Source organism: Octopus bimaculoides, chromosome 18 (genome assembly GCF_046866305.1).
Source record: "Octopus bimaculoides isolate indiv1 chromosome 18, ASM4686630v1, whole genome shotgun sequence".
NCBI lineage: Eukaryota > Metazoa > Mollusca > Cephalopoda > Octopoda > Octopodidae > Octopus > Octopus bimaculoides.
Window position 1 is genome coordinate 2,644,208 of NC_142945.1, and position 26,045 is coordinate 2,670,252.

Below are 26,045 nucleotides of genomic sequence, written 5' to 3' on the forward strand. Positions count from 1 at the left end.
CCCAAGTTGTTCTTTTAGAAGTATGTATAAATATGTATATACATACATATTTATGTATGTACATATATGTGTGTATGTATGTATATATATATATATATGCATATATATATATATATATATATATATATATATATATATATATAAATTTCAATTTTTCATTTCATTATTGTAGTTATTATTATTAGTTTTCATTATTATTATTATTATTATCTTCATCAACATCATCATCATCATCATCATCATTATTATTATTATTACAAACACTGCTACTACAAGTAGTCTTTGAAAGGGGAATATTTTTTTTCATTTTATTTTATATTCTAAATGGATTGTTTTCATCTAAATAATAATAATAATAATAATAACAATAATAATAATTATTATTATCATAATAATAATAATAATAATAATAATAATAATAATGATAATAATAATAATGATAATAATGTTAATCCTCATCATAATAAGTATTATGAATTAAATTTATAATTTTTTTTCAAGTTTATTTTTTAAATATTTTTGTTTTCTCATATCACAGCCTTTAGGTTAATCGTCGAGACAACTGGATGAAAAGGTGCTTGTTATTGGGTTAAGTTAAATTAAGTTTGGTTTGCTTGGTTTGGTTGGTTATTTTTTTTTTCTTTTTCTTTTTTGAAGAGTTAGTTAGAGAGACACCTAGAAAGTTAGATAAATAGGAAAAAAGCTAAACAGTTGTTTCTTCTCCAGGACTCGATAGGTAACCACTGACTTTGTGCTTCTTCGACATATGATGATGGCGACCAGGGACAGCATAATGACTTGTTTTGCCTCCACCGACGCTATCGAGGGAGGCTACTGGTGATGGTTCTGAAAAGATGAACAGAAAGAAAAAAAAAAGCAATGAAAATAGATGAATATTGTTGTAACTTTTAAAATATTTTGAATTAATACAGAGAAAAAATTTTGAAAAAAAGTTATTATTAATATCATTATATTGGGTTCAAATTATGGCACAAGGCCAGCAAGTTTGGGGGAGGGGGTAAATTGATTACATCAACTCCTGTGTCCATCTTGGTACTTGTTTTATCAACTCTGAAAGGACAAAAGGCAAAGTCACCCTTGTCAGAATTTGAACTCAGAACATAATGTTGGATGAAATACTGCTAAGTATTTTGTCTGGTATACTAATGATTCTGCCAACTCACTGTCTTAATTATTATTATTATTATTATCATCATCATTATAGTCTTTGCACAGCTTCTAACGCTGGAGATGTACAACAGTGCCTGATGTTCACTACCAGTGAACTAAGGTAACACCCTTTATTTTTTGAGCACCATCTGGAGTATTCGAGCTTATGTGCTCATAGCACACGTCATTTGGCATGGTTTCTATAGCTGTATGCCCTTTCTAATGCCAATCACTTTACTGAGTGTATTGAGTGCATCTTCTTGTGGCACCAGCACCAGAGAGGTTGAGTAGTTCTTGGTAAGACAGAACTAAAGAGACCTCACAATCCTATGCTTTCTCTACTCATTTTAGCCAATCGTGTTATAGTGGTGGTCATTGCCTTATATACAATAGATGTAGATTTGAAGAGAAAACGATGCTTGCAGAAAGGTTGGGAATGGGTATCTGAGGGATGAGCACTGAGAAATAGATGTAGGTATAGAGAGTACACAATAGATTATGGGGTCTATATTTACACAGGTGACTGAGAACAAGGAAGGGAACCTGGAGAGAAAGGACAGAAGGAAGTATGGTACTAGAAGGATCAAAATAGGTGAGAGGGTAGAAAGAACAAGAGTATGATCTGAACAAGGCAGAGACATGTTGAGATCATTGGGGAGTGGTGATTGGCAATAGCAGGTGGACAGACATAGTATTTGATGGCATCTAAGACACACTTTTCCCCCCAAATCACCTTGGGTCCTATATGTGAAGTTGGGCCATCCATAAAATTTAAAGCACTAAAAACATTTTATCCTGCATACACTGCTGAAATTGGGATGCATCTAATATGGTCATGTGTCTTTCAAGTCATCAAATAGAGTAATACAAATATTATATTCAACGAATTGAGCCTGCAAATCTAAAGAAAACGATAAACATGATATGGTTTGTAAAGTAAAATTACGTATATTACAACAAATAGAACTATTCAGCAAACAATAATAATCATCGTTAAAGTGCTTGTTGGTAATATATTAGAAATGAGCTGAAATCAACATTTTTGACTGTTAGCTTCCTTTAGTTTCCCACTTCAATAGTTTTGAAATTAAAATATTGCTGTCACCCAAGGAACACATGTATTTTAAAGTGCACATTTGTTTATTCTAAGTGTAAAGATGTATATATATATATGCCTGGTGATATGATGTGGGTTTGTAAAAGTGTAAAGTTATATAATATTATGAATAACTGAATAAATGATCATGTGACAGAAACACATGTAGCAAAAATCTGAAATGTTCATTATTGTTCCTTTACTATATATAAATCTTTATATATAATATACACGTGCATGTGTATGTGTGTGTGTGTGTGTGCATGTATGTATGTATGTGTATATATATATATATATATATATATATATATATATATATATATATATAAAAGTAATGCTGCAAAGCAGTGTTTACGTATAATCACAATTTAGGTTAGTTGAAATATGTTTCTCACATATTTCAACTGCTAAAGGCAAATACACTGCAGCTACCGTGGAGAAAAAAATCTCTCTTATGGTAAAGAGGTGTGAAAACACCCAGTTTGTTCAGTGTCACCCTCTCTTGAGAATCTCAGACATTGCTGTTTCGAGTTTATTGACCCTTGTCGATGAGATGTACCTAAGATGTTTGAGTTTCTTGAGAGATGGCGACACTGAACGAACTGGGGGTTTTCACACCTTTTTACCATAAGAGAGATTTTTTCCTCCACGGTAGCTGCAGTGTATTTGACTTTAGCAGTTGAAATATGTGAGAAACATATTTCAACTAACCTAAATTGTGATATATATATATATATATATATATATATATATCAGCCTGTATGTCAAATTTGACAATGATCCAGTAACTGCTGAAAAATAAATATATAAACAAAAGAAAATGTAAAACAAAAATAGAAAGGAAACTGAAGAGGAAGCTGCCTAAAGTTATCTCATCCATTCATAGGTGATCAATAAAGGTTATGAATTTCTGCACACAGCATCTCTGCAGGCGATGCATCTATGCCAAGGTTCCAGAGAATCACAACTGCTTTTGCCTATACTCCACCTTCTGCAGTGTACTTGAAACTATGGAAGGGTCAGTATTTCATTACTGTAGATGTGTAGAACATTTCAATCAAAACAACATTAATTAATTGTGTGTGTGTGTGTGGGGAGGGGGGACTCTGTCATCTGGGTACCATGCAGTCTTACTTGCAAGAGAAGGATGTTAGTTTAGTGCAAGGTGTATATTTTTAGAGCCAGAAACAGCTGCATGCACAACAGATTCACTTTCTTTTTCTCACACAATATGCCCAGTGGCAAAATAAATTCAAGACAACTGAGCTTATAAGACAATGTAAGAGATTGCTGAAGAGACTGAAGGGACCTTCGGACTTCACTATACCACGTAACTTGGTGTACATCCAGAGTCATAAAACGTTATTCCAGATGTTTTCCCTGCATCATGGCTTCTAGTCTGGCATCAGAGTATGTAGGCAACTGCATTAATTGCTTCCATGGGTTTGCACAGCTGCAAACTTCAGAATTGTGGAGATGAAAGTTACTTATTTCTTCCATGCTTTATATGAACAAAATACATATATACACACACACACACACACACATACATAGTCAATGTGAGTGCAATGAATTCAGTGTTTGTGAAAACATGCTGCAACTGTCCCCATGCGAATATGACCCTAACAGCCCATTATTTCCTTGCTTATTTTATGATGCAAAAATGGGTAAAAAATAAATAAGAACTAAAAAAAACTAAACGAAACAAAGAAAATTTTTCAATTATATAACAGATATCAAATAACAAGACTAATAATAATAATAATAATAATAATAACAATACAAAACTGTACAACATGATTAGTAGAGGTTTTGATGTTAATAAGTTGAAGTTAATATCAATGTTTAAGGGTAGGATGTGGGTGGAATATGAAAATGATAACATCTCAAAGGCAAGACATGTTAGTAGATAAATGGTTGTGGTCCTGTTAGTTTGTCTCCTAAGGTAAGAGGGAGGAGAGTGGGTAGCTTGGTGGACACAATTGGATTTGATTTTGTTGTCGGAACAACATAACAGACCTACCGCCAACCAAGCAGTTAAATTTCTAGTGGCTTTCTTTGCTCCATGGCTGAGCTAACATTACCATTTGGAGTGCAAACGAATTAACTGAAAAAATTAAAATTAGTCAAAGATATATATATCATTCCGTCTGTAATAAACCAAAGTATGTATATATATATATGTGTGTGTGTATGTTTTTTTTACAAATGGAAAGTTAAGAAGGAAAAAAAAAAATGTATCGATATTAAAGAATATAATCTTTTCAATGACTTAATGTCAGAAGTTATTGAGAAGGCCACAGATGTGTGGTGAAAAACTGACAATTTAATCAACAGTTACTTTAGCTTTATTCATTGTTTGCTCTATTTCTAGTATTGAGTATTTTATAATTGTTGTTTGTACATTTGTACACTGAATTTCATTTTACGCACACACTCAGAGGGTGTCTTCTAATGAGAGGGGATTTTAAATGTCAGTAGGACCGGGACAAGTATGTTTTTTTAAGGGAAGTATTTTGATTGTGGTCATCAATACAATATTGAAAATGGGTGCGTGATGAACATCACAACATCAATTGTAAGGTTAGCTATAGATTAAATGCTATTGGTGGAAGTGAGGGTGAAGCAGGTGATCCTACTGGTATTAATTATTTTTGAGGTTAGTGATGAAATTAATAATGCTGGAGGTGACGGTGATGGTGAGGGTGATGTTCATTGTGTTTATAGGGGAGTTAGGGTTTAAATTGAAATATTGGTGAGGGTTTAAAGAAACACTGAATTTGGATTGGAAATATTTGCAATTCTCTCTCATTTTTTTTTTTTTACTTTTTTTTTGTTTTTGTTTTACAAACCTTCGCTGGATGCTAAAATATTAAAATGAGAAATAAAGAAAGAATATTTTAAATGGAAGTTAAAATATGTCACACATAAATTACATGAGACTATATGCATGCATATATATATAATTTATTTTTTCTTCGTGTTTTTCTCCTTGTCTCCGTATTCTTTCTGTTGAAGAGCGTAGCTCGAAACGTCAAAGACTTTCCGTATTCCCGAGCGTCATACTAATATATACTTTTGTTATTTACACCACCTGTCCTCGTCTGTTGTTATTATTTGTATATTCTCCCATATATATATATATATATATATATATATATATATATATATATATATATATATATATATATATATATATATATACATATATAAATGAATATATATATATATATATATAAAATTTACATATATATATATATAGATACATACACACTATGTAGGTATGTATGTATGTGTGTGTATATATAAATATATATATGCATACACACATTGTATGTATGTATATATTGGTCTTTATTTAGAATGATGGTTAGTTGGGTATACTGCTTCATGTCTTTATTTAATCTTTACTCTCTTAGAATATTCTTCATTATATTATAATGACAGTTTTATAAAACATTTTATCAAACAAATGATTTCATGAAAGGTGATTTTATAAAACAGCTTTATGAAACAAAATTTTCTAAAACATGAATTATGAAGTATATAATTATATAATACATAGATTTTAAAGATATAATTTAATAACACATGTAGATTGATAATATAATATTTAAGTTTACAATGTAAGTTTTATAAATTTGAACAAGTAAAGATTATTGTTTTGTGAGATTAAAGAACTGGAATCTGAGACCAAACAAGGCAGAAAATACAAGAAGTAAGGAGAAACAAAAGCCAGGAAAAGACAAACAAAACCTAATTAATTGCTGTTTCTGTTTACCTGATATAATAAACATTATTACATATACATATTGAAAATAATTATACATATTGGACATTATAACACACACATATCGGACATTGTTATACACATATATTGAACATCATTGCATATATATTGAACATTATCACACATATTGGACACAGAAAATATGGGAGACACATAACCTATGTGTCTATGATAAGTTTGAGAGAGAAACAAATATGTCCCATAGGATCCTTTGCCAGAGAGGAACAATTCTTGCTGATGCTAACCATCATTAACCAACCAATTCTCCTAACTGCCCTTCTACTCATATTACTCTTGCACACATCTGAAGATGTTTTGCCTGAATATCAACTACATGATTTCTTTGCAGTCTAGAAGCGCCTGCAAATGTTTGAGCACTGCTTATTTTCCTCCAAAATTACTAATATTAAAACATAACAACAGTGGTGCCCCAACATGGCCATAACCTATTGGATGAATCTAATAAACAACATTCAGCAAAATCGGTTTCTGAACTCAGAGTAAGTCACTAGAATGTATGTTATTTCGCAAACACACCTATATTCTTTCATCTTTTACTTGTTTCAGGCCAAGCTGGGGCACAGCCTTGACGAATTTTAGTCAAACAAATCATCTCAGTACTAATTTTTTTATAAGCCTGGTACTTATTCTATCAGTTTCTTTTGTCAAACTGTTAATTTACAGGGATGTAAACACACCAACAATGGTGGGAGGCAAACTCAAAGACACACATATATGTATATATATATATGTATGTGTGCATGTGTGAATGTGTGTGTGTGTGTGTATATATATATATATATATATATATATATATATATATATATAAATGAAAGGTTTCTTTCAGTTTCCACCTACCGAATCCACTCACAAGGCCTTAGTCAGCCCAAGGCTATAGTTGAAAGCACTTGCTGAATGTGCTATGCAGTGGGACTGAACCCAGAACCATGTGGTTGGGAAGCTAACTTCTTGCCACACAGCCATGCCTGCACCTATATATACACATTAATTACCTTAACTGTAATGAATTTTTTTTTTTTAATTAATGTAATGAATATTAATTATAATAAGGTCTCTACTCTGAGTAATGTGGAAACAGGACAGAAATAAGGTCAGTTTCTTAGTGAATTAGGAAGAGATTGATTCAGTTGATTGGAGAGTATAATAACGGTGATTGCTATAATAACTGTCTTCTTGCATCCAAAATATGGGACTTAAATCATGGTTTCATGCTCTTAAGACATGAGATGACCATAAAATCCTGACCAAAGGAGAGAATTTGACTAATAATCAATGCTACTTGACTGCAAGAGAGAGGATATAGTGTGTTGTTACACCTGACTTAAGTATGGAATATCAGTGGTGCAGTATTTGTTGCTGAGGATAGAGACTGATTGCATATCTCAGAGAGTCTTCTACAACAACAAGGGCTTCTATGTGGTCACTTAACATACTAGAAATAGCAGCTATATTTCCCTAAAATCCCACCACGCTATCTCAAAAATAAAGGGAGGAAAAAACATGATGGTCACGGCTGGAACACCTTAAATCATAGGTCTGCAAAATTAGAGGTGACTTCGGAGCTAAACAACAACAACAATAGCAATTTTGCAAAATTTTAGATTCCATCAGAAGGTGTGAAATGGTTGTAATGAGATATCTTTAAATGTTTCCAATGAAGTTTGAAGAATTATAAAATTCCTTTAGAGAAACGAAAAAAAAAAACAAACTTGATTTCAGATCTGTTAATGCCTTTCTAAAAGACCTTTGATGTTTATTGATTGGAAATTCCATTTTTAGAATTTTGACGGAGGTTCCATCTAGAATTCAAAATTTTAAAAAAGCCTAGAATAGGAAAAAAATTCTTCCAATTTTCATCATTCTATTTCATAGAATTAAGCAGGGAACAAATGAATATTTTGTTTTTATCTTTGGAGGATCATTATGCCAGTAATAAAACACACACTAGTTCTATTTCACTTCTTTTTATTATTATTAGTCAGTTAATTAACATTTAACCAATTAATTAATTGATTGTTTGATCAATCATTTGGTCTATCAATCAATCAATCAGCTGGGCTTATCAAAGTTTTTTTTCCTCACCATTTGTGATCTCATCAATGACAAGACTAAATATATTGTAATATCAGAGCCAAAAGAAGGGAAAAGTCATGAAGAAGTGTGCAAAGAAATTTTTTCTGTAAAAAAATAGCTATTTTTGATTATTTTAGTTATACTAGTAAAGTAAGTAACTTAATCCATAACCGTGTGTTTAAGCCAAAGCACTTACACTGGCATGGCGTTATTTTAATCCTTGATAAACATCTGTTTTTAGATGGTTAAAATGTCTCTTCTACAATGTAATTTGGTCCATATTTGATTAAAAGTTCCAAAAATGGTAAACAGGCAAAGGAAATGGATGCTGTGAAAAAATTTGAACAAAAGGCAAAGCAGATTTATTGAGGTTTCTAGCCAGTTACCAATGCCAGCCAGTCTAATAGCAGATGGTGTTGTAGCCGTTATCGCAAAATAAGGAAATTCGAAAGAATTTCTTATGAAAACAAGCAAGACCTTCAAATTTTACAAAACAACAGAGAAAAATTCACAAAATTATTAAAAACAATTGTGTTTATATGTATGTGTGTGTATGTGTGTGTGTATATATGCATATATATCTATACATATATATATATATATATATATATATATATATATATATATACACACACACATATATATCTATGTATATACATATATATCTATATATATCTATATCAATATATTAATTTTTTTATATATACATATACACACACATATACAAACATATATATACATATATGCATACACATATGTATACAGGTGTGTGTGCATGTGTGTGTGCATGTGTGTGTGCGTGTGTGTGTGTGTGCATGTGTGTGTGCATGTGTGTGTGTGTGTGTGCATGTGTGTGTGCGTGTGTGTTTGTAAGTGTATGTATATGCATGTGAGTGAGTGAATAGAGATGAAATTTCAGGCAAGAAATAACAAATATTGGTAAATTACAACAGGCAGTGAGAAAGAGAAATGAGGAAAAGAGAAAGAATATTGGAAGAGACAATTGGAGTAAAAGAAACATGCCATGCAATAAAGAGGATAAGAAGAAGGTAAAAAAAAAAGTCATTGGGGGGGTAGCGAGGTAGGGGTGCGATGGGGGGGGGAGTTATTTATTCAGCCAAATTTACTGTTAACTACTACAAGTGCAAGTCTATATAGCATCGTCTCCATTTGATATCCATTTTTCCATGCTTGCATGGGTTACATAGAAGTTGTTGAAGCAGATTTTCTACATACATACTTACACACACACACACACATATATATGTAAATATGTATATACACTTTCATACATACATATATATGTATATATGTATGTATGAAAGCGTGTATATACACAAACACACACACACATATATACATATATATGTGTGTGTGTGTGTGTGGTGAGATAAAGAGAGATAACATACTTGAACCATGGTTTTATTTAATCATATAATATGAGGTGGCCAAGTGGCAGAGTCATTAGAATTGAAGAGAATGTTTGGCAGTAAGCATTCCAACTCTCTATGCCTTGAGTTCAAATCATGCCGAAGTCAATTTTGATTTTTATTCTTCCAGAGTTGAAAAATAAAGTACCAATCCTGTTCTTGTCCTTCCCAAATTCTTTCTTTCTGTTTGTCTGCCAGTCTCACCTTCCAGAAGAAATTAGCTGTGGTTATATCTGGAGAGGGAAGGCACAAAACTGGTCTAAAAGGACACCCAAGACACATCTTGTGTTGTGATGATATTGCTACGATTCCATCAAGGAGTTAAAAACCAATAGCTTGGTATGACAACATGTATGATCAATCAAAGAGCTGATCCAATGAAACCATGGTTTGCAATATGTAATCCCTGTTTATTTCACATAAATTAAAATATATAATTAGATTCTACACACTTCCAACATGAAGCTTTATTCAGCACATTTATGTTATTTGCACACGCCACAAAAACTATAAATATATATCTGTGAACAGTGAGAAATCATCATCATCATTATCAATATCACCATTATCATTATCCTCCACCTCCTCCTCCTCATCATCATTGTTATTATTGATTATAATGTCCATTTTTCCATGTTGGAAAGGTTTACCAGATTTTGGAAAATGGTTTAGGAATTTGTAATTGTTAAATTTTTCCATAAATTGCAATGATTCACAAAGACAAGATTTTAAACACAAAATTAAGCGACCCTCCCGAAAACACAAAATGAAATTCTTACTATGGATGTGAACTCTTAACCTTTGGGTTAATCATATTGAAATACTTTATCCACTCACCTATTTGGTATATCTAAGATTTGACGATATCTACACAGAATGTTAGTTTTATTTATAATCAAGCGGCTTATGTTGACTGAGTGTGGGAACCGATCAAGCATAAAAAGAGCAAACCAAATTAAGATACTTTGAACACATGCGTTTTTGCATTCACATTCATGCAGTACACACATGTTCTTAATTTCAGTATGTTATAAAGTGACAGACAGACACAAATATACCCACCCATTCATGTATATATGTATACACACACACACACACACACATATGTATGTGTATATAATCATTTCATGAAGTTGATACCTTAGGTTTCATATCAGATATATATATATATATTAATATTGATATATTGATATATATACTGGCAATAATTTTCAGCCAAAATAAAATAGTTATAGAGATACCAGCTTCATTAAACAATTGAATTATTTACACTCAACCATCTTGGCAATGAGTGCTCCTTCAGTTCATCATATCAATACATACACATACATATACATATATTTGTTTGTTAATGATAGACTTTTAGTGTTAAAATTCCACTTCAACTGTTTGTCTTTTTCCCAAAGTCAATCTTTGGCAAGAAAAGTGCCAATATTTGGTAAAATGACTAAGAGCTGAAACAGAATTTTGATTCTGTAAAACTGATCATTGATAAACAAACAAATTTAATTCTAATACCTGAAGTACTGAGTACTTCATTTAGTATGTGAGAAACCTTGTTACAAATACACCAACATAAAATACTTACAAATCTGCATACATACATACATACATACATACATACATACATACACATACACACACACATGTACATGCATTAATATGTACATAAATATATTTGTGCATGCAGTTTGTGTTTGAGGTTAATAAGTACAGTTGGCAGCATTCAAACCAAGTCTAAACTAAACTGCAAAACTGCAGGAGTGACCGACAATTAATTAGACAATAATTAGTTGGACAACAATTAAATGCTTCTTCCATATTTAAGATTATTATTATTATTAATTATTTTTTCTGTTAAATTTGTTCTTAAATTAAATTCTTCTTAAATCAGAAGACATTCTCTTCTTGCTATTATGTCTAGCACCTTCCTTGTCCACCCTGTCCTAAAAATGTTCTCCACACAAACCACTCTGAGTAATTAAAGTATTAATTAAAGTAAAATAATTTAGATAAAGATAAAAGAAGAAGCCAATAAAAAAAAGATTTAAAAAAAAACGAAACCAAAAAAAAAGAGAGAGAGAGAAACAAGAGGACAGATCAGTATATAGTGCATACTTCAACGTATATGACCGCTTGAAGCTTGGTGATTTTTGTCCAAGATTGTTATCTCAAGATCGGCACAATCTGTACTTGCGCACTGAAATGTCAAGTACAACAGTTATATATATACTTATGTCAGTTAGAGAGAGGTTGAGAGGGAACGTTGTGTAGAAGTGCAATAATAATAATAATGGTAATAATAATAATAATAGTAATAATAACAGTAACAATAACAATAATAGTTATGGTGATGATGATAATGATGATAATGATTATTATGATGGTGTTAATAATAACAATCGTTTCGTTTAATTACCACACAGACAAACACAGAAAGATAACATTAACCCTTTCAATACCAAAGCTGCCTAAGACTGCTCCTCTTTTTATGATAAAAATTTGCTGTTTTCAAGTAATTTAAATCAAAAGCCTCCATCAAAATTTCATATTATTTAATGTTCCAAACACCAGCTTAATAATGGTTTCAAATTTTGGTACAAGGCCAGCAATTTCGAGGGAGGGGTTAAAGTGATTACATTGACCCCCCCCCCCCAGTGTTCAACTGGTACTTATTTTATTGATTTAGAAAGGATGAAAGGTAAAGTCAGCCTCAGTAGAATTTGGACTCAGAATATAGCAAGAGACTAAATGCTGCCGAGCATTTTGCCCAGCGTGCTAACGGTTCTGCCAGTTCACTGCCTAAAACACCATCTTAATAATGACAAAGTTATTTTGCTAAATTCTTCAATAGGTCAAACTACTTGAAACAGATGTAGTGTTTTTTGATGAAAATATGGCAACAAAAGGGTTAATATTACAATGGCAAGTCCTTTGTATATAATACAATAGTTTACAAATAAACACACAGCAAGTAAAGGTGCAATATTATACAGGTGTAGGTCTGCCGTTAAGAAGTTTGCTTCACAACCACATGGTTCCAGGTTCAATCTTTATGTAAATCATCTCAAGAAAGTGTCGTTTTCAGCAACTTTGGCTTGACTTATGTTATGTGAGTGAAATTACAGCAAATGGAAACTGTGTAGAAGCATGCTGTATTTTATATCCAGGACACTCCATGTTTGAGGGGAACAAACTTTAGTAGGCAACAAATGAAAGACGATCCAATGTAATGCTAAAGTTACGTTCTCATTTCTCTTCCAAATGTACTAACAGTATTAACAAGATGTAGGTGTGGCTGTGTGGTAAGAACTCTGCTTTTCAACCACATGGTTCTGGGTTCAGTCCCATAGTATGACACATTGGGCAAGTATCTTCTACTACAGCCTTGAGCCAACCAAAGCCTTGTGAGTGGATTTGGTAGATGGAAACTGAAAAAAAGCTCATTGTACACACACACATATACATAGGTGTGTGTGTTTGTGTTTATCCAACCCCCCACCAGTTGACAACCAGTGTTGGTGAGGTTACATCCCTGTAACTTAGTGCTCTGGCAACAAAGACCAATAAAATAAGTATCAGGCTTTAAAAAATAACTACTGAAATTGATTCATTCAACTAAAAATTAATCCAGGCGGTGCCCCAGCATGGCCATAGTCTAATGACTGAGATAAGTAAAAGACACAAAAGACAGCAGATTCTAATCAGATTCTAATTGTGATGCTTATTTATAACGATCACGCAATGTGAAAACACGCACACACATGTATGTGCGTGTGTGTATGTATATATATATATATATATATATATATATATATATATATATATATATATATATATATATATATACATATAGATATACATACATACATACATACATACATACATACACACATATTGAATTTACACAGCTGACAACCTAAACTTTAGGCACAATCATGACTTTTTCTCATATGACATTAATGCATGAATTTATACATACAAAACATAACCATTCAGCCAGTGGACTACATACAAACAACTCCTGTCCACTCTACCACTTGGCAGATTAAATTTAAAGAGCCTTCATTGTTTGGAACTGTCACTAAACATATTTACTCAACAATGTCCACCTTAATTTTCAGTGCAAAAAATTTTGTCACATGACATTAATAGTTAAGCCTTTAAAAATAAACCATCCAAAAGACTCCAAGTGCATTTTCAATTTCTTCTTTATATATTTCTACCCATATAGAATAAAAACAATTTAATGCTAAACTGAAGAATTACTGAATATATTTTGGTAGAGTACATGTTTATTAAACTTTCACAAAGAAAAGGTTAGCAGTAACACACACACACACACACATATATATATATATATATGTAGACTCATACAGACACACACACATACATACTAGCATTGCATTCATGAAAAATGATGAGGCTTATTTAAGTATACATATATTATGCAAACATAAATTTTTGTCTAAAAATATCTAGGAGGATTGAGAGGGATATAGTTTGGTGTGAGTCAGTGAAAATGGATCATAAAGCAACATATTTACAAGCCCTGAAGTTTCCGAATTTGGCATTTTGTTCAACATCATTTAGCAATGGATTCTCCCTTCAGCTCATGATTTAACTGACCCTATCTCTTACCTTTCCTCAGAACAACAACTGGTTCTTCAAATGACATTCATAAAGTATGAAAGAACCAATAAACAAAACTGTGATATGGGACTTGACCTTATATAAATGATGGAACTGGTAACTACTAATATCCTTTATTAAAGAAAATTCCTTAATTCTTCCTCTCTGAAGATGGAATAGTTGACTTATATGGAAATCTTTGCTCAATGTCCTATGCACATTTTGCACAGATATTTTACAAACCTGATTCTCTTTAAAAATGATAATAATGTCTTTTTAGAATGGCTGTCATGATTTTCTTATAGACCCATCTTGTTTCTGTATGTTGTAAGAAGTCCTTAAAAGGGATTGGTAACAGAAAGGGGCATCAGTTATAAAATTCTGCTTGCTAAAATCTGTCTAGTAGGTGTATCATCTAGTGGTTAGGGTGTTGCACTCACAATCATATGATTGTGGTTTCAATTCCCAGACAGGGCAGAATGTTGTGTTCTTGAGCAAAAACACTTCCCTTGACATTGCTCCAGTCAACTTAGATGTGAGTTCCAGCAATAAACAGGTGGGAACTTAACCTTGTGCCCCGTTCAGTGGGAAGGGAGGGGGGAATGTCATAATCTCAGTTACTTGTATACCATGGAAACCAGGTTGAGTTGCAGTTTTGAGCTGCAGTTCATGGAAACAAAATATAAAAAGACAAGTTGTCCAATGGATAGCAGCATGGATGTAATATAATGATGATGATGGTGATGATGATGATATTTTCCCATCTTTTAACTACCCCCACCCTTCAAATATTAAACTATTACATATCCAATGCCTGTCCACCAATTTTTTACAACAACTGTTACTTTGTTTTCTCAAACCATCCCTCAAATTCTATAATTCTCTTCATATACTATATCATAAAAAAAATACAAACTATTTTAAAGAATATGAGAAATGAAACTGCAATAATTAGTATTTTTCAAGTTCTTAATTTTCTCATTTTCCTTATTTTATCAGTGTGTATTTGAAAATCTGAATGTAATGATTAATATTAACTTCAACAACACCTATAATGTGGCTAATACTACCATTAATGATGGCAACATAAATGCTAGCAATACAAGCAATCATGTGCTCAGCAAGAGTATTACTAATACCAGTTATAATAATTAAGATACCTGTATCAGTAATAACAATAAGTATATGTATTATCCTAATCATACCAACTACATCTTACTAAAGATGACAATAATAGTCTTGCTTCTAATATAGGACTAACAACTGTGCTAACATTACTCTTCCTGACACAGTTAATAATGCATCACCTATAATCTGTGGGATAAGAAGACATGCAATTTCAGAGCTGCTAGTAATTGCCCTTTCAGAGACTATTGCTTATGCTATAATGTTTATAAATGTACTGCTTCCACCACATGAACCCACTCTACTAGAACTTACATTGGCAGAGAAAGCTAACATGATGATGATGATGAGGATGATGATGATATATATATATGTATATGTATAAAGAGGGTATCAGTATAGTCGATGTCATAAGAGCAATCAATTATAAATTAATTAAAATATTACATTGGCCAATTCATGCAAGCATGGAGAGAGGGTGGGTAAGAAAGATGCTGCTGGTACTGCTGCTGCTGATGATGATGCAAAAGACCTCCCCAAAAAACATTCACAACACACACATCACTGCGTATACACTCACTCAGAGAGCTACACAGATCTGTTTATAGGTCAACCACTATATATACATAAAGGTTATGTGTACACACACACACACACACACATGCACACAGCTATCTACACTCTCTCCCTACCCTCACACACATACACGAAAGCAGTTACTCTAAATAAGATCAAACCCTGCTGATTATGACCCAGCATGGAATATAATGACGATAATAATGATGATGGTGACAATGATGTTGGCAGTGATGATGATGATGATGATGATGACAATAACATTGATGATGGCAGTGGTGGTGGAGGTACTGGTGGTGGAGGTACTGGTGGTGGTGGTGGTGGTGGCAGGTCTGATGATGATCTGTGTGCTGCAAAAGACATTCAATCACGGATTTTCTGAAGATTTAAATAACATTTTAAAAAATCCATGGTGCATCTAGATATCTCTAGCAGCACATCAGTGTGTCACAGTGGATCGAGTTATCTTCAGTGGCACACTGGTATGTCACTCATGTTGTTGTTCTTGTTTAGTAATATGTTAATCCTGACCAAGGGCAACTATGAGCAAATGTGTTCCAGTATTGTAGGACTGAATTAACATTTTTAGAAATTATTATTCTTCACACAAATGCAGGCAGACAAGAATTAGACCAGACATACATGGATATTGCTGTGGAACCTTGTGGTTCTTTGAATGAAAATGATGATGAGGGGTTTGAGAAAATAGGGAAGAATTTGATGATGTTGAAGGAGGGTAGGACAGGACAAACTCCACAGACATGATAATTCCAAGGCCCAAATGTTTCGGTAGCTTGAAGACTTACGAAAAGCAAAAGGAGCATGAATCAGGCCAGCAACAACAACAAACAACATCAGCAGCATCAACAACATCAGCATCATCATCATCGACATTTGTAGCAAAAGGAGCAACAACAAGGCAAGAACAAAAGCTAGAACTACCACAACAACATCAGAGACAACAATGGCTGCAATAACTACTGCAACAACTACAACAACAACAACAACAACAACAACAATTAAATGTTTGTAATTTCATTATTGCTTGGAAGGACAAGTTGTGGGGGAGGGGAGATTTTATAGAATTCATTCAAACACACGGACATAACAAATGGTGGGTGGGTGGGTGGGTGAGAGGGATTAAAGAAATTCTTCCAAGACACTCCACACATCTTGATGGAATTAGATATCACATGACCCATTGTGGTTTGCCAAAAACTGATACATCCCATTGCTGTCATGCAGGACCCCCCTGCCACCCCATCCATGCCCACATACGCTTTACACTGACCACTGCATTCTTTATGGTTCGCATCCAGGAACTTCATAAGGAGAATATTCTTGCAGCGAGCAGGACACAAGCAAAACTCTTTTGCTCTTTGCTTCTTCTCATTCTTCAGTTACCTTCTTCTCTAATCCAAAGTTCCATATTATCATATCTTGACTAAAACTAACAGACTCTGTTTTAATTTCCCTTCCCACTGAGACCCACAACCTGTATTAAAGCACCACTTGGCAGTATTAGTCTGAAACCTGTTGACCTTTGCCTAAATTACAAATTATTATTATTATTATTATTATTATTATTATTATTATTGTTATTACCTCTGCCTTCACTAAGGCAGAGGTATTGTTTTCAGTCGTGTTTGTTTGTTTGACCGTGGGCAAGATATCTCAAGAACTGCTGGATGGATTCAGATGAAACTTTCAGGGATGTTTGGCCTCATGACTGACATGAACTGATTAGATTTTGGGATCAATCCAGTACCGGACAAGGATTCTAGATTATTTTTCCGGTTTTTTTTACTTAATTTTTGAGGGCAGTCAGGTTCATTTTTAGTATTCTCATTTGTGAGGGCAGTCAATTAACCCCTACTATACAACATACAGACGGTTATCTTACTGGACATTGGTCCTTACAATATAAAAAGTCCAAATATCACCAATGTCAATCTGATGTTTGAGAACTGCTGACTAGTTTTAGTGTACACTGTCAATTAACCAGAATTAATGAGAAATTCACTAATTAACTATGAGCTAAACAGTAAAAAAAAAAATTAATAAAAATTATAATGGTGTTTTCTTCCAGGGACACAAGACCATACGTTTATAAAGGGGACAGTAGGTGATATTCATTTTTATCTCACAAGGGTGAAAACAGCAAAATGAATCCCAGCAGGGCTTGAATTCATAAACTAAAGAACCACAACTATACAAACTATGGTATTTTTACTGATGCTTTACTGATTTTGTCATTGACCACACTAACAAAACTAATAATAATGGTTTCAAGTTTTGGCACAAGGCCAGCAATTTCGAGGGAGGGGCTAAATCAATTACATTGGCCCCCAGTGTTCAACTGGTACTAATTATGTTGACTCTGAAAGGATAGAAGGCAAAGATGACATCAGCAGAATTTGAACTCAGAACGTAAAAACAGATGAAACGCCACTAAGCATTTTGCCCAGTGTGCAAACGATTCTAAAATGGCCACAGGGTTGGAGAAGGAAGTAGTGAACCTTAGTACATGACTGGTATCTAATTTATCTATACACCAAAAGAATGAAGGACAAATTCGAATGGTTTCTATCATGGCCACTGATTTGAGGGAAAAGCACAGTGAAATTAGTGAACCTCAGTATATCACTGGTATCCATTTTAATAACACAGGAAGAATGAAGAGTAGAACAACTGTGTTCAGCAAGAATATAAAGGGCCAAAACAAAACACTAAAAGCCATATGTTTTCCTTTTTTATTATCTAATGCTCTACCAATTCTGACTTTTGACCACCTTAACAGCAACAACGACAATGATGACAACAACAATGACAATGACAACAACAACAATAATGGTAATGTTGATAAAGTGAATGGTAGAAGAACTCACCTATGCTTGATGAAGATGCACTAGTAGACTGAGATTGGCGTTTAATAACAGGCTCCAGGTATGTCGACGGGACCCATCCTTCGTCAGAACTACCCAAATGTCTTGCTAGCCACCAGCCTTTTGCTCCGATGCGCAGTATCTCAACTACATCATTTTCTTGTAAAGTTAATTCCGAACTATCTACAGGTATATAATCAGCAAGGACAGAGAACCGTTGTAAAAAGGAGGGCTGCAAATAGAAAATGGAGACAATGAAGAATTAAGGCAATGTGTGTATGTGTGAGTGTGTGCATGTATATACACATACATACGTATATACATACGTACATACATACATATAGTAGAATAGGAAGCAGAACATCCTTGGTATAGTATTATAAATTTGAAAAGATGAATAGAAAAGGCTTTTCTGATAATTTTTCCATTTTAATAATTTGATATTTATATGGAATATATACACGAACTCACATAAAGAATCTTGCAAACCAAATCCAAAAACAAAATATATGGAATAATTATCAGAAAGCATCATCATCATCATTTAACATCCACTTTCCATGCTGGCATGGGTTACACAGTTTGACTGGGTCTGGTAAGTCAGAAAGCTGCACCAGGCTCCAGTCTGGCTTGGCATGGTTTCTACGGCTGGATGCCCTTCATAATGCCAACCACTCCACGGGCCACAACTACTGTTTCACTTAGCTTGATGAGTCTTCTCAAGCACAGCAAATCGCCAAAGGTCTTGATCACTTGTCATCGCCTCTGTGAGGCCCAACATTCGAAGATCATGCTTCACCATCTCATCCCATGACTTCTTGGGTCTACCTCTTCCACAGGTTCCCTCCGCAGTTAGAGATCGGCCCTCCTCGTCCATACGTAAAAACCTTCCATCAAAATTTCATGTTGATTTATGTTCCAAACAAATGCTTAATAATGACAAAGTTATTTTACTACATTCTTCATTATTTTAAAAAGAAAAAGAGAAAGAAAAAGTAAAGAAACAAAGGCAGTGTATTTGAAAAGAAATATTATAACGAAATGGTGAAGTTTTATGAAGACGTGAGGAAATTGGAGTTATTCCCCTTACATTGGATCAGAATCGTTACGGGTGAGAAGGATTTGTTTTACCTGGTGGTGTTGTGATTGTAGTTGAGCCTTAGATCAGATCTTATTGAGTAGATCTATGATGATCAGACATTCCATTCTTTTCTTCAGTATCTAAGACTACATTGTCAAATATATCTTCCACTTCTTTTTTTGTTAAAGATGGTAGAGTGTAAATTTAAGAAGATTTAGTTCCTATTTCTAGCAGATCGGTTGACTATATCGAAGCTCCCTCATTAGACCATTTAGTGGGTGCCTTCCTGTGCTAGGAATTGAAGCCAGGTTCACTTCACAGCTGAGTGATTAAGTCTCCATCTAGATGCAAAGAAACATTGGTTTCAACAATATCTCCCTCCTCCCTTCGAATCACAACCATGGCCACAACCACGAGCCTCTATATAGTCATCCAGTCCTCTAGAAATAGCAGTCAATTTTCCTTGAAATCACATTATGAATTTCAAAAGCAAAAAGACCAGACACCATTAGATGACTGGTATGGAATACACTGTCTGAATAAATGGTCACAGTTACACATAAGTAGATTGGACAAACAAGAGAAGCCCAATCATAGCAATAACCTGTTTTAATTTCTGCTTCCAGCAGAGTAATTTCACTGCAATAAGGTGTGTAAAAAACAGAGATGTTTCGTTTCTAGATTTCTAAACCAGGGTTTTGTAGCTTTGTAAGCTGTATGGTGACCTCACCAGTGCTGGTGCCACATAAAAAAACACCCAGTACACAATTTAGAGTAGTTGATATTAAGAAGAGCAACCAGCTGTAGAAACCATGCCAAAGAAGACACTGCAATATCCATCAGATACTGGCAAACCATCCTGTATATATCAGTACAGAACATAGAAATTAAAATGATGATGATGATAGATTGGAAGAAGACACTGCAAGCTAGAGAGGTGTCAACTGACACAGGAGAAAGTTATTAAAAGAAAGGAACTTACCTCTATTCGGTCAAAGTTGCGGTGGTGTTGGATTGCATCAATATCTTCATCGCTGTTGGAGAATTCTCCGCTGGACCAGCCTTCATCTATGATCCCATCTCCAGGAGGAGATTCTAGCGGGGAATTCATTTCTAAACCAACAGGGACTGTAGGGGCACTACCAGTAGAATGGCTCATTGACCGCGTATGCCAGCTGTCGCCGCTACTGAAATTGAAACGGGCTCTGATCATGAGAAAAAGAGAAAAGTCACGAATAATTCAGTCCTTTTTTTTTTTTCTTAAGGTAGGGAGGGGAAAGAGGGGTGCAGATCACATATATTTACAGATTTACTAAATTTATATTTCTGTAAAAAAAAAAAATGTCATTTTGTAAATATTGTAAAAACTGCATTTTGTAAAACTTGCATTTCTGTAAATTTGTATCTTGTAAAAAATATATTTTTATAAAAATTGTGTTTATTAAAAATTATATTTGTCTTACAATTGTATTTAATAGAAAACAACATTTTGTAAAATCACATTTTTGTATATTTGCATTTTATGAAAGGTAAAGTTTTGCAAAAAGTTGTAAAAAAACTGCATTTTTGTAACTTTGTAGTTTCTAAAATGCAAATTTTATAAAAAAACAAAAAACGAACTTGTTGTCTGCAGGGTTCAGGTGCATGACAACTCAATCAGAAAAGCATAGCCAAAAGTGCATGAATAAGAAGTGAGCAGTGAAGGGGTCGTTTAAAGAAAGATGAGTGGGGTGACATCAGGTGTGCTGATGGCAAATGTCAGGAAGCATGGAAGTCTTGAAGGATGTTGGGTCCTGACAGCTGACCACTGGTGTGGGTGGTTTATTCCATGCTTCAGCAATTCTGGGCGTGGAAAAATGCTTCCGAAAGTCATGGGTGCTGTGTTGTTTTTTGGAGATGATACTGAGGAAGACGATGATGATGGTGGTAGTGGTGATGATGGTAGTGATGGTGGTAATATCAGATAAATGTTTGGAATAGTTGAATGTGTAATAATGTAGTACAAATATAGTATAGATGATGATGATGGTGATGATGGTGACAACAATGTAGATAATGATTATAATAATGGCGATGATTGTAACTGTGAAACTGATGATAATAGTAATGGTGATGATGATGGTGGTGGAGGCAACAGCAGCTGTAATGCTAGTGATGACGACGACGATGGTGGTGGTAGTGGTAGTAGTGAAGAAAGTAATGATGATGATGATGATGATGAAATCAGATGTGGCTTTTGTTCAGCAATCTTAGCTCTGCTGAAATGAAGGACTTACTTCTGTAGACGACTTGTACACAGATGGATGTAAAAATGTTCATCTCTCTCTCTCACACACACACATACATAATGACTGTGTATGCGTATATACATACATATATATACACATGCATATATGTAGAGACACATTATATGTGATTACGTGCATGCATGTATGTGTCTGCATGTGTATAAATATATATTATATATCATATATATATATATATATATATATATAAATACACACATATCTACATGTATATGCATTATACACAGAAATACTAATAACAGTATATATATGTAACATTATATTCATGTTTTGAGTTATAATACATATATACACAATCACAGAAAACGATAATGATAATAATGAAAAGTGATAATGGAAGAAAAAGAAAAACAAGACTTGCCAAAATCCAACGCTTTTTGTTAGTGTCTCTATGTATTTAACTGCCTGCCGGTATAAGTATTTCGGTGTATGCATACATGTATGGATATATTTAATTATGTGTGTGTCTGCATAGACATTTGTATGCTAGTATTTGTATACAGGTGTGTGTGTAATGAATAATGTGCTTGTGTATGTACATGTGTAGGTATACATTTAATTGTGTATTGGTGTAGGTATATATATGTGTGTGCATGTCTGTAATACATTTATATATATATATCATATACTATAAATGTATCTAGATATGTATATATGTATAGATGTGTGTATTTAATGGAATGTATATATGTATACACTTATGTTTTAGCATAGGTATATTTATGTCCAGATGTATTTAATTGCATGACTATATGCATATATGTGTGTATATATTTATGTATTTGATATATATGTATATATACTGTGTCTGTATAAGTCTATAGTTACACATTAATATATGTTACTGCATGTCAGTAAATATATATATATATATATGTAGGAATGTATGCGTGTATATGTATATATATGTAATTTTGTTACCAGATATGTGTGTATATTTGTGTCATAATATCGGAGAATTTATGAGTTTTTATATGTGTGTACATGTGTATATGCGAGTGAGCATACTATATGTATCTATGTACATATTAATGCACGTGTGTGAGTGAATGTTAGTGGTTGTGTGTGTGTGAGTGTATGTGCATGTGTGTGAATGTATAAGCATACTTACCAGTGTATAATATGCAGGTACGTGCCTGTATGTTGTATGCATTATATACATGCTGTGCTTGTGTATATATGTCCCTGTGAGTGTGTCTACCTGAACATTTACCTATATATATGTATATGCCAGTATGTACACATGTGTATATATATATATATATATATATATATATATATATATATATATATATGTGTGTGTCTGTGTGTGTATAAGTGTGTGTGTGTATGTCTGGATGTAAGAGTGATAAAGTTAGCATTGAATTGTTTTTTAATACTTCTTTTTGTGTTTTTATTATCGGTTTTTGTTTTATCATTAGAAAATAATCATTTCTCCCATCAGCAATTAAAAATAGTGTGCGTGTGTGTGTGTGTAAGGGGGGGGGGCAGGGGTACCCTCGCTTGATTAAGACCCCCATTACCAGGTCAAGTGGCAAGATACACTTTAAAAATAATAATGATATTAATACACACAATAATAATAATGATAATAATAATAATTATTGTTATTATTATTATTATTGTTATATAAATAACCAACCATGATAGTTAAAATATATCAACAAAAATATGAAACAATAACAATAATAATAGCAACAACTACAATAAAAAAAAATACAAAGCACATCAATAATAGCAATGATCAGCAGAGCAACTGCAACTAGTAGTAGTAGTAGTAGTAGTAGTAGTAGTAGTAGTAGTAGTAGTAGTAGTAGTAGTTGTTGTTGTTGTTGTTATAATACACAGGGATTATAACAATGCTACAGCAGAAAAAAATGTCAATTAAAAGAAATAAAATAAACAAAAGAGATAAATAAAAACAAAAAAAATGGAAAAGAAAACAAAGAAGGGAGATTATTGTGTTGCAAGAAGTAGCAGCAGCAGCAGCAGTAGGAATGCAACAGTGCGACTGGTGGTGCTTGAGGTTAGCCAGGTCTGATCAGGTAGATGAAAGTCGTTAACTGGTGGCGGCGGGGAAGGAATGTATTTTGGCATGAGATTAATTAAAGGATTAATTTAGGATTAAAATAAAATTGTGTGTGCGTGTATATATATATATATATATATATATATACATACATGTGCGTATGTATGTATATATATACATATTTATATATATATGTATATATAAAGTGTACATGTGTGTGCATACCTATATGTATAGACACAGACACATGCACATACAGTCACAGGCATACATATCTAGATATGTGCTGCCCACTGTGGTGTGTGTGTGTGTGTGTACATATACATATTACACATGCACATATATAAGAGGCGCACACACACACATTATTCTCAAGCAAGGATATTATTGACAGTGACTTTGAAGTTTTGACCAGTTAAGTCATTGTGTGACTGGTCAAAACTTCGAAGTTACAGTCAAAAATATTCTTTTTAAGAATAATGTGTACTCAACAAAAGTAGAGAGTAACCCAACAGATTAACGTAAAATTGTTTTTATCATAACTGAACATAAAAACAAACATTATAATAAATATATAAATGTATATCTATTTATATACATTTGGTTAATGAGAGACGGAAGATGGAAGCTATCAGGTATAAACCATTCCTTTTATTATCTAATAATAATAATTTTATATATATATATATATATATACTGGAGTAAGCACACAAATGTGAAACAAAGTGGAAAAAAGAGTTCTCAAATACCAGAGGTAGAGTAATATTCTTTATTTAAAAGCAGCAAAAATACAACAATAGGCTGTTACTCAGAGTTTTTTGTTATATTTTTGCTGCTTTTAAATAAATTATATATATATATTCAAATGACTGAAACAAGAAAAAAAATAAAAGAATATATATCTTTGTGTGTGTGTGTGTGCATGTATCCATACATATGTAGATATATATGAATGTATGTGTCTATATGTGTTTATATATATATATATACGATGAAAAGAATTGGAATTGAAATCCAAAACATCTCCTTCCAGAAAAAAAAAAGAAGTAAAACAAAAGAAACTAAAAAAAACGATTAACTATAATATAAACAACAACAAAAATAAGATTACCAACATAATTAGAGAGGAAAAGTCTTGCCTACCCACCTTATTTCATTTCTCACCAACTCCCTGTTACCCCTAATCCAAATCCTAACTCTCTACACAACAAATTAAAACTAATCCTACTCAGATTGACTGGGATTAACAGAAGTATCAAAGAAAATTTGTACTGGTGGTGTTCATCCATCTCTTGTGTTGATGATGATGGTTGTGATGGTGGTGATGATGATGGTGATGTAGTTGATGTAGATAAGGAAGTCAATGGTGATGACAGTAACAATGATGACAATGATGTAGGGGAGGAGGAGGGTTGTGATGGTGATGGTGATGATGTTGAAGATGAAGTAGATGATAATAATGATGACGATGATGATGATGATGATGACAACAGTGATGATAATAATAAAAATGATGATGACAATGACATTGATGCTAATAACAGCAATAATTATGATGACAACGGCAAAGAAATTGATGATGATGTTGATGATGATAATGGTGATCAGGGTAAAAACGAAGGTGATTATGATGGCTGTAACAATGGAGAGGATGATGAGGATGATGATGACGAGTAATAGCAATGATGATGATGATTAAGATAATGATTATGATGATGGTGATGATGATAATGACTATGATGATGGTGGTGATGGTTGTGAAGGTGTAACAAGAGATGGGGATATTACCACTGACCACAAATGGTTATTTTAGATATGACCACCACATAAG

At 33.2% G+C, this 26,045-nt stretch overlaps 1 protein-coding gene across 50 annotated transcripts in view; it reads right to left on the reverse strand.

Moving 5' to 3' along the window:
* Nucleotides 1-516: 516 nt before the first annotated feature.
* Nucleotides 517-26,045, reverse strand: part of LOC106871531 (guanine nucleotide exchange factor DBS) — a 179,665-nt gene continuing 154,136 nt past the window's right edge. For 16 of the 50 annotated variants that reach the window (XM_089365632.1, XM_089365630.1, XM_089365629.1 and 13 more), the window contains 3 exons: nucleotides 20,862-21,066; nucleotides 18,802-19,030; nucleotides 517-846 (listed from right to left, as the gene is read on the reverse strand). In XM_089365632.1, the coding sequence (XP_089221758.1) occupies nucleotides 704-846; nucleotides 18,802-19,030; nucleotides 20,862-21,066 (577 nt within the window). In that variant the 3' untranslated portion in view covers nucleotides 517-703. Of the gene's footprint in view, nucleotides 847-11,698; nucleotides 11,781-18,801; nucleotides 19,031-20,861; nucleotides 21,085-26,045 lie in introns of all 50 variants that reach the window. The other 34 variants (XR_016244922.1, XR_016244920.1, XR_016244919.1 and 31 more) reach the window with 6 other exon arrangements.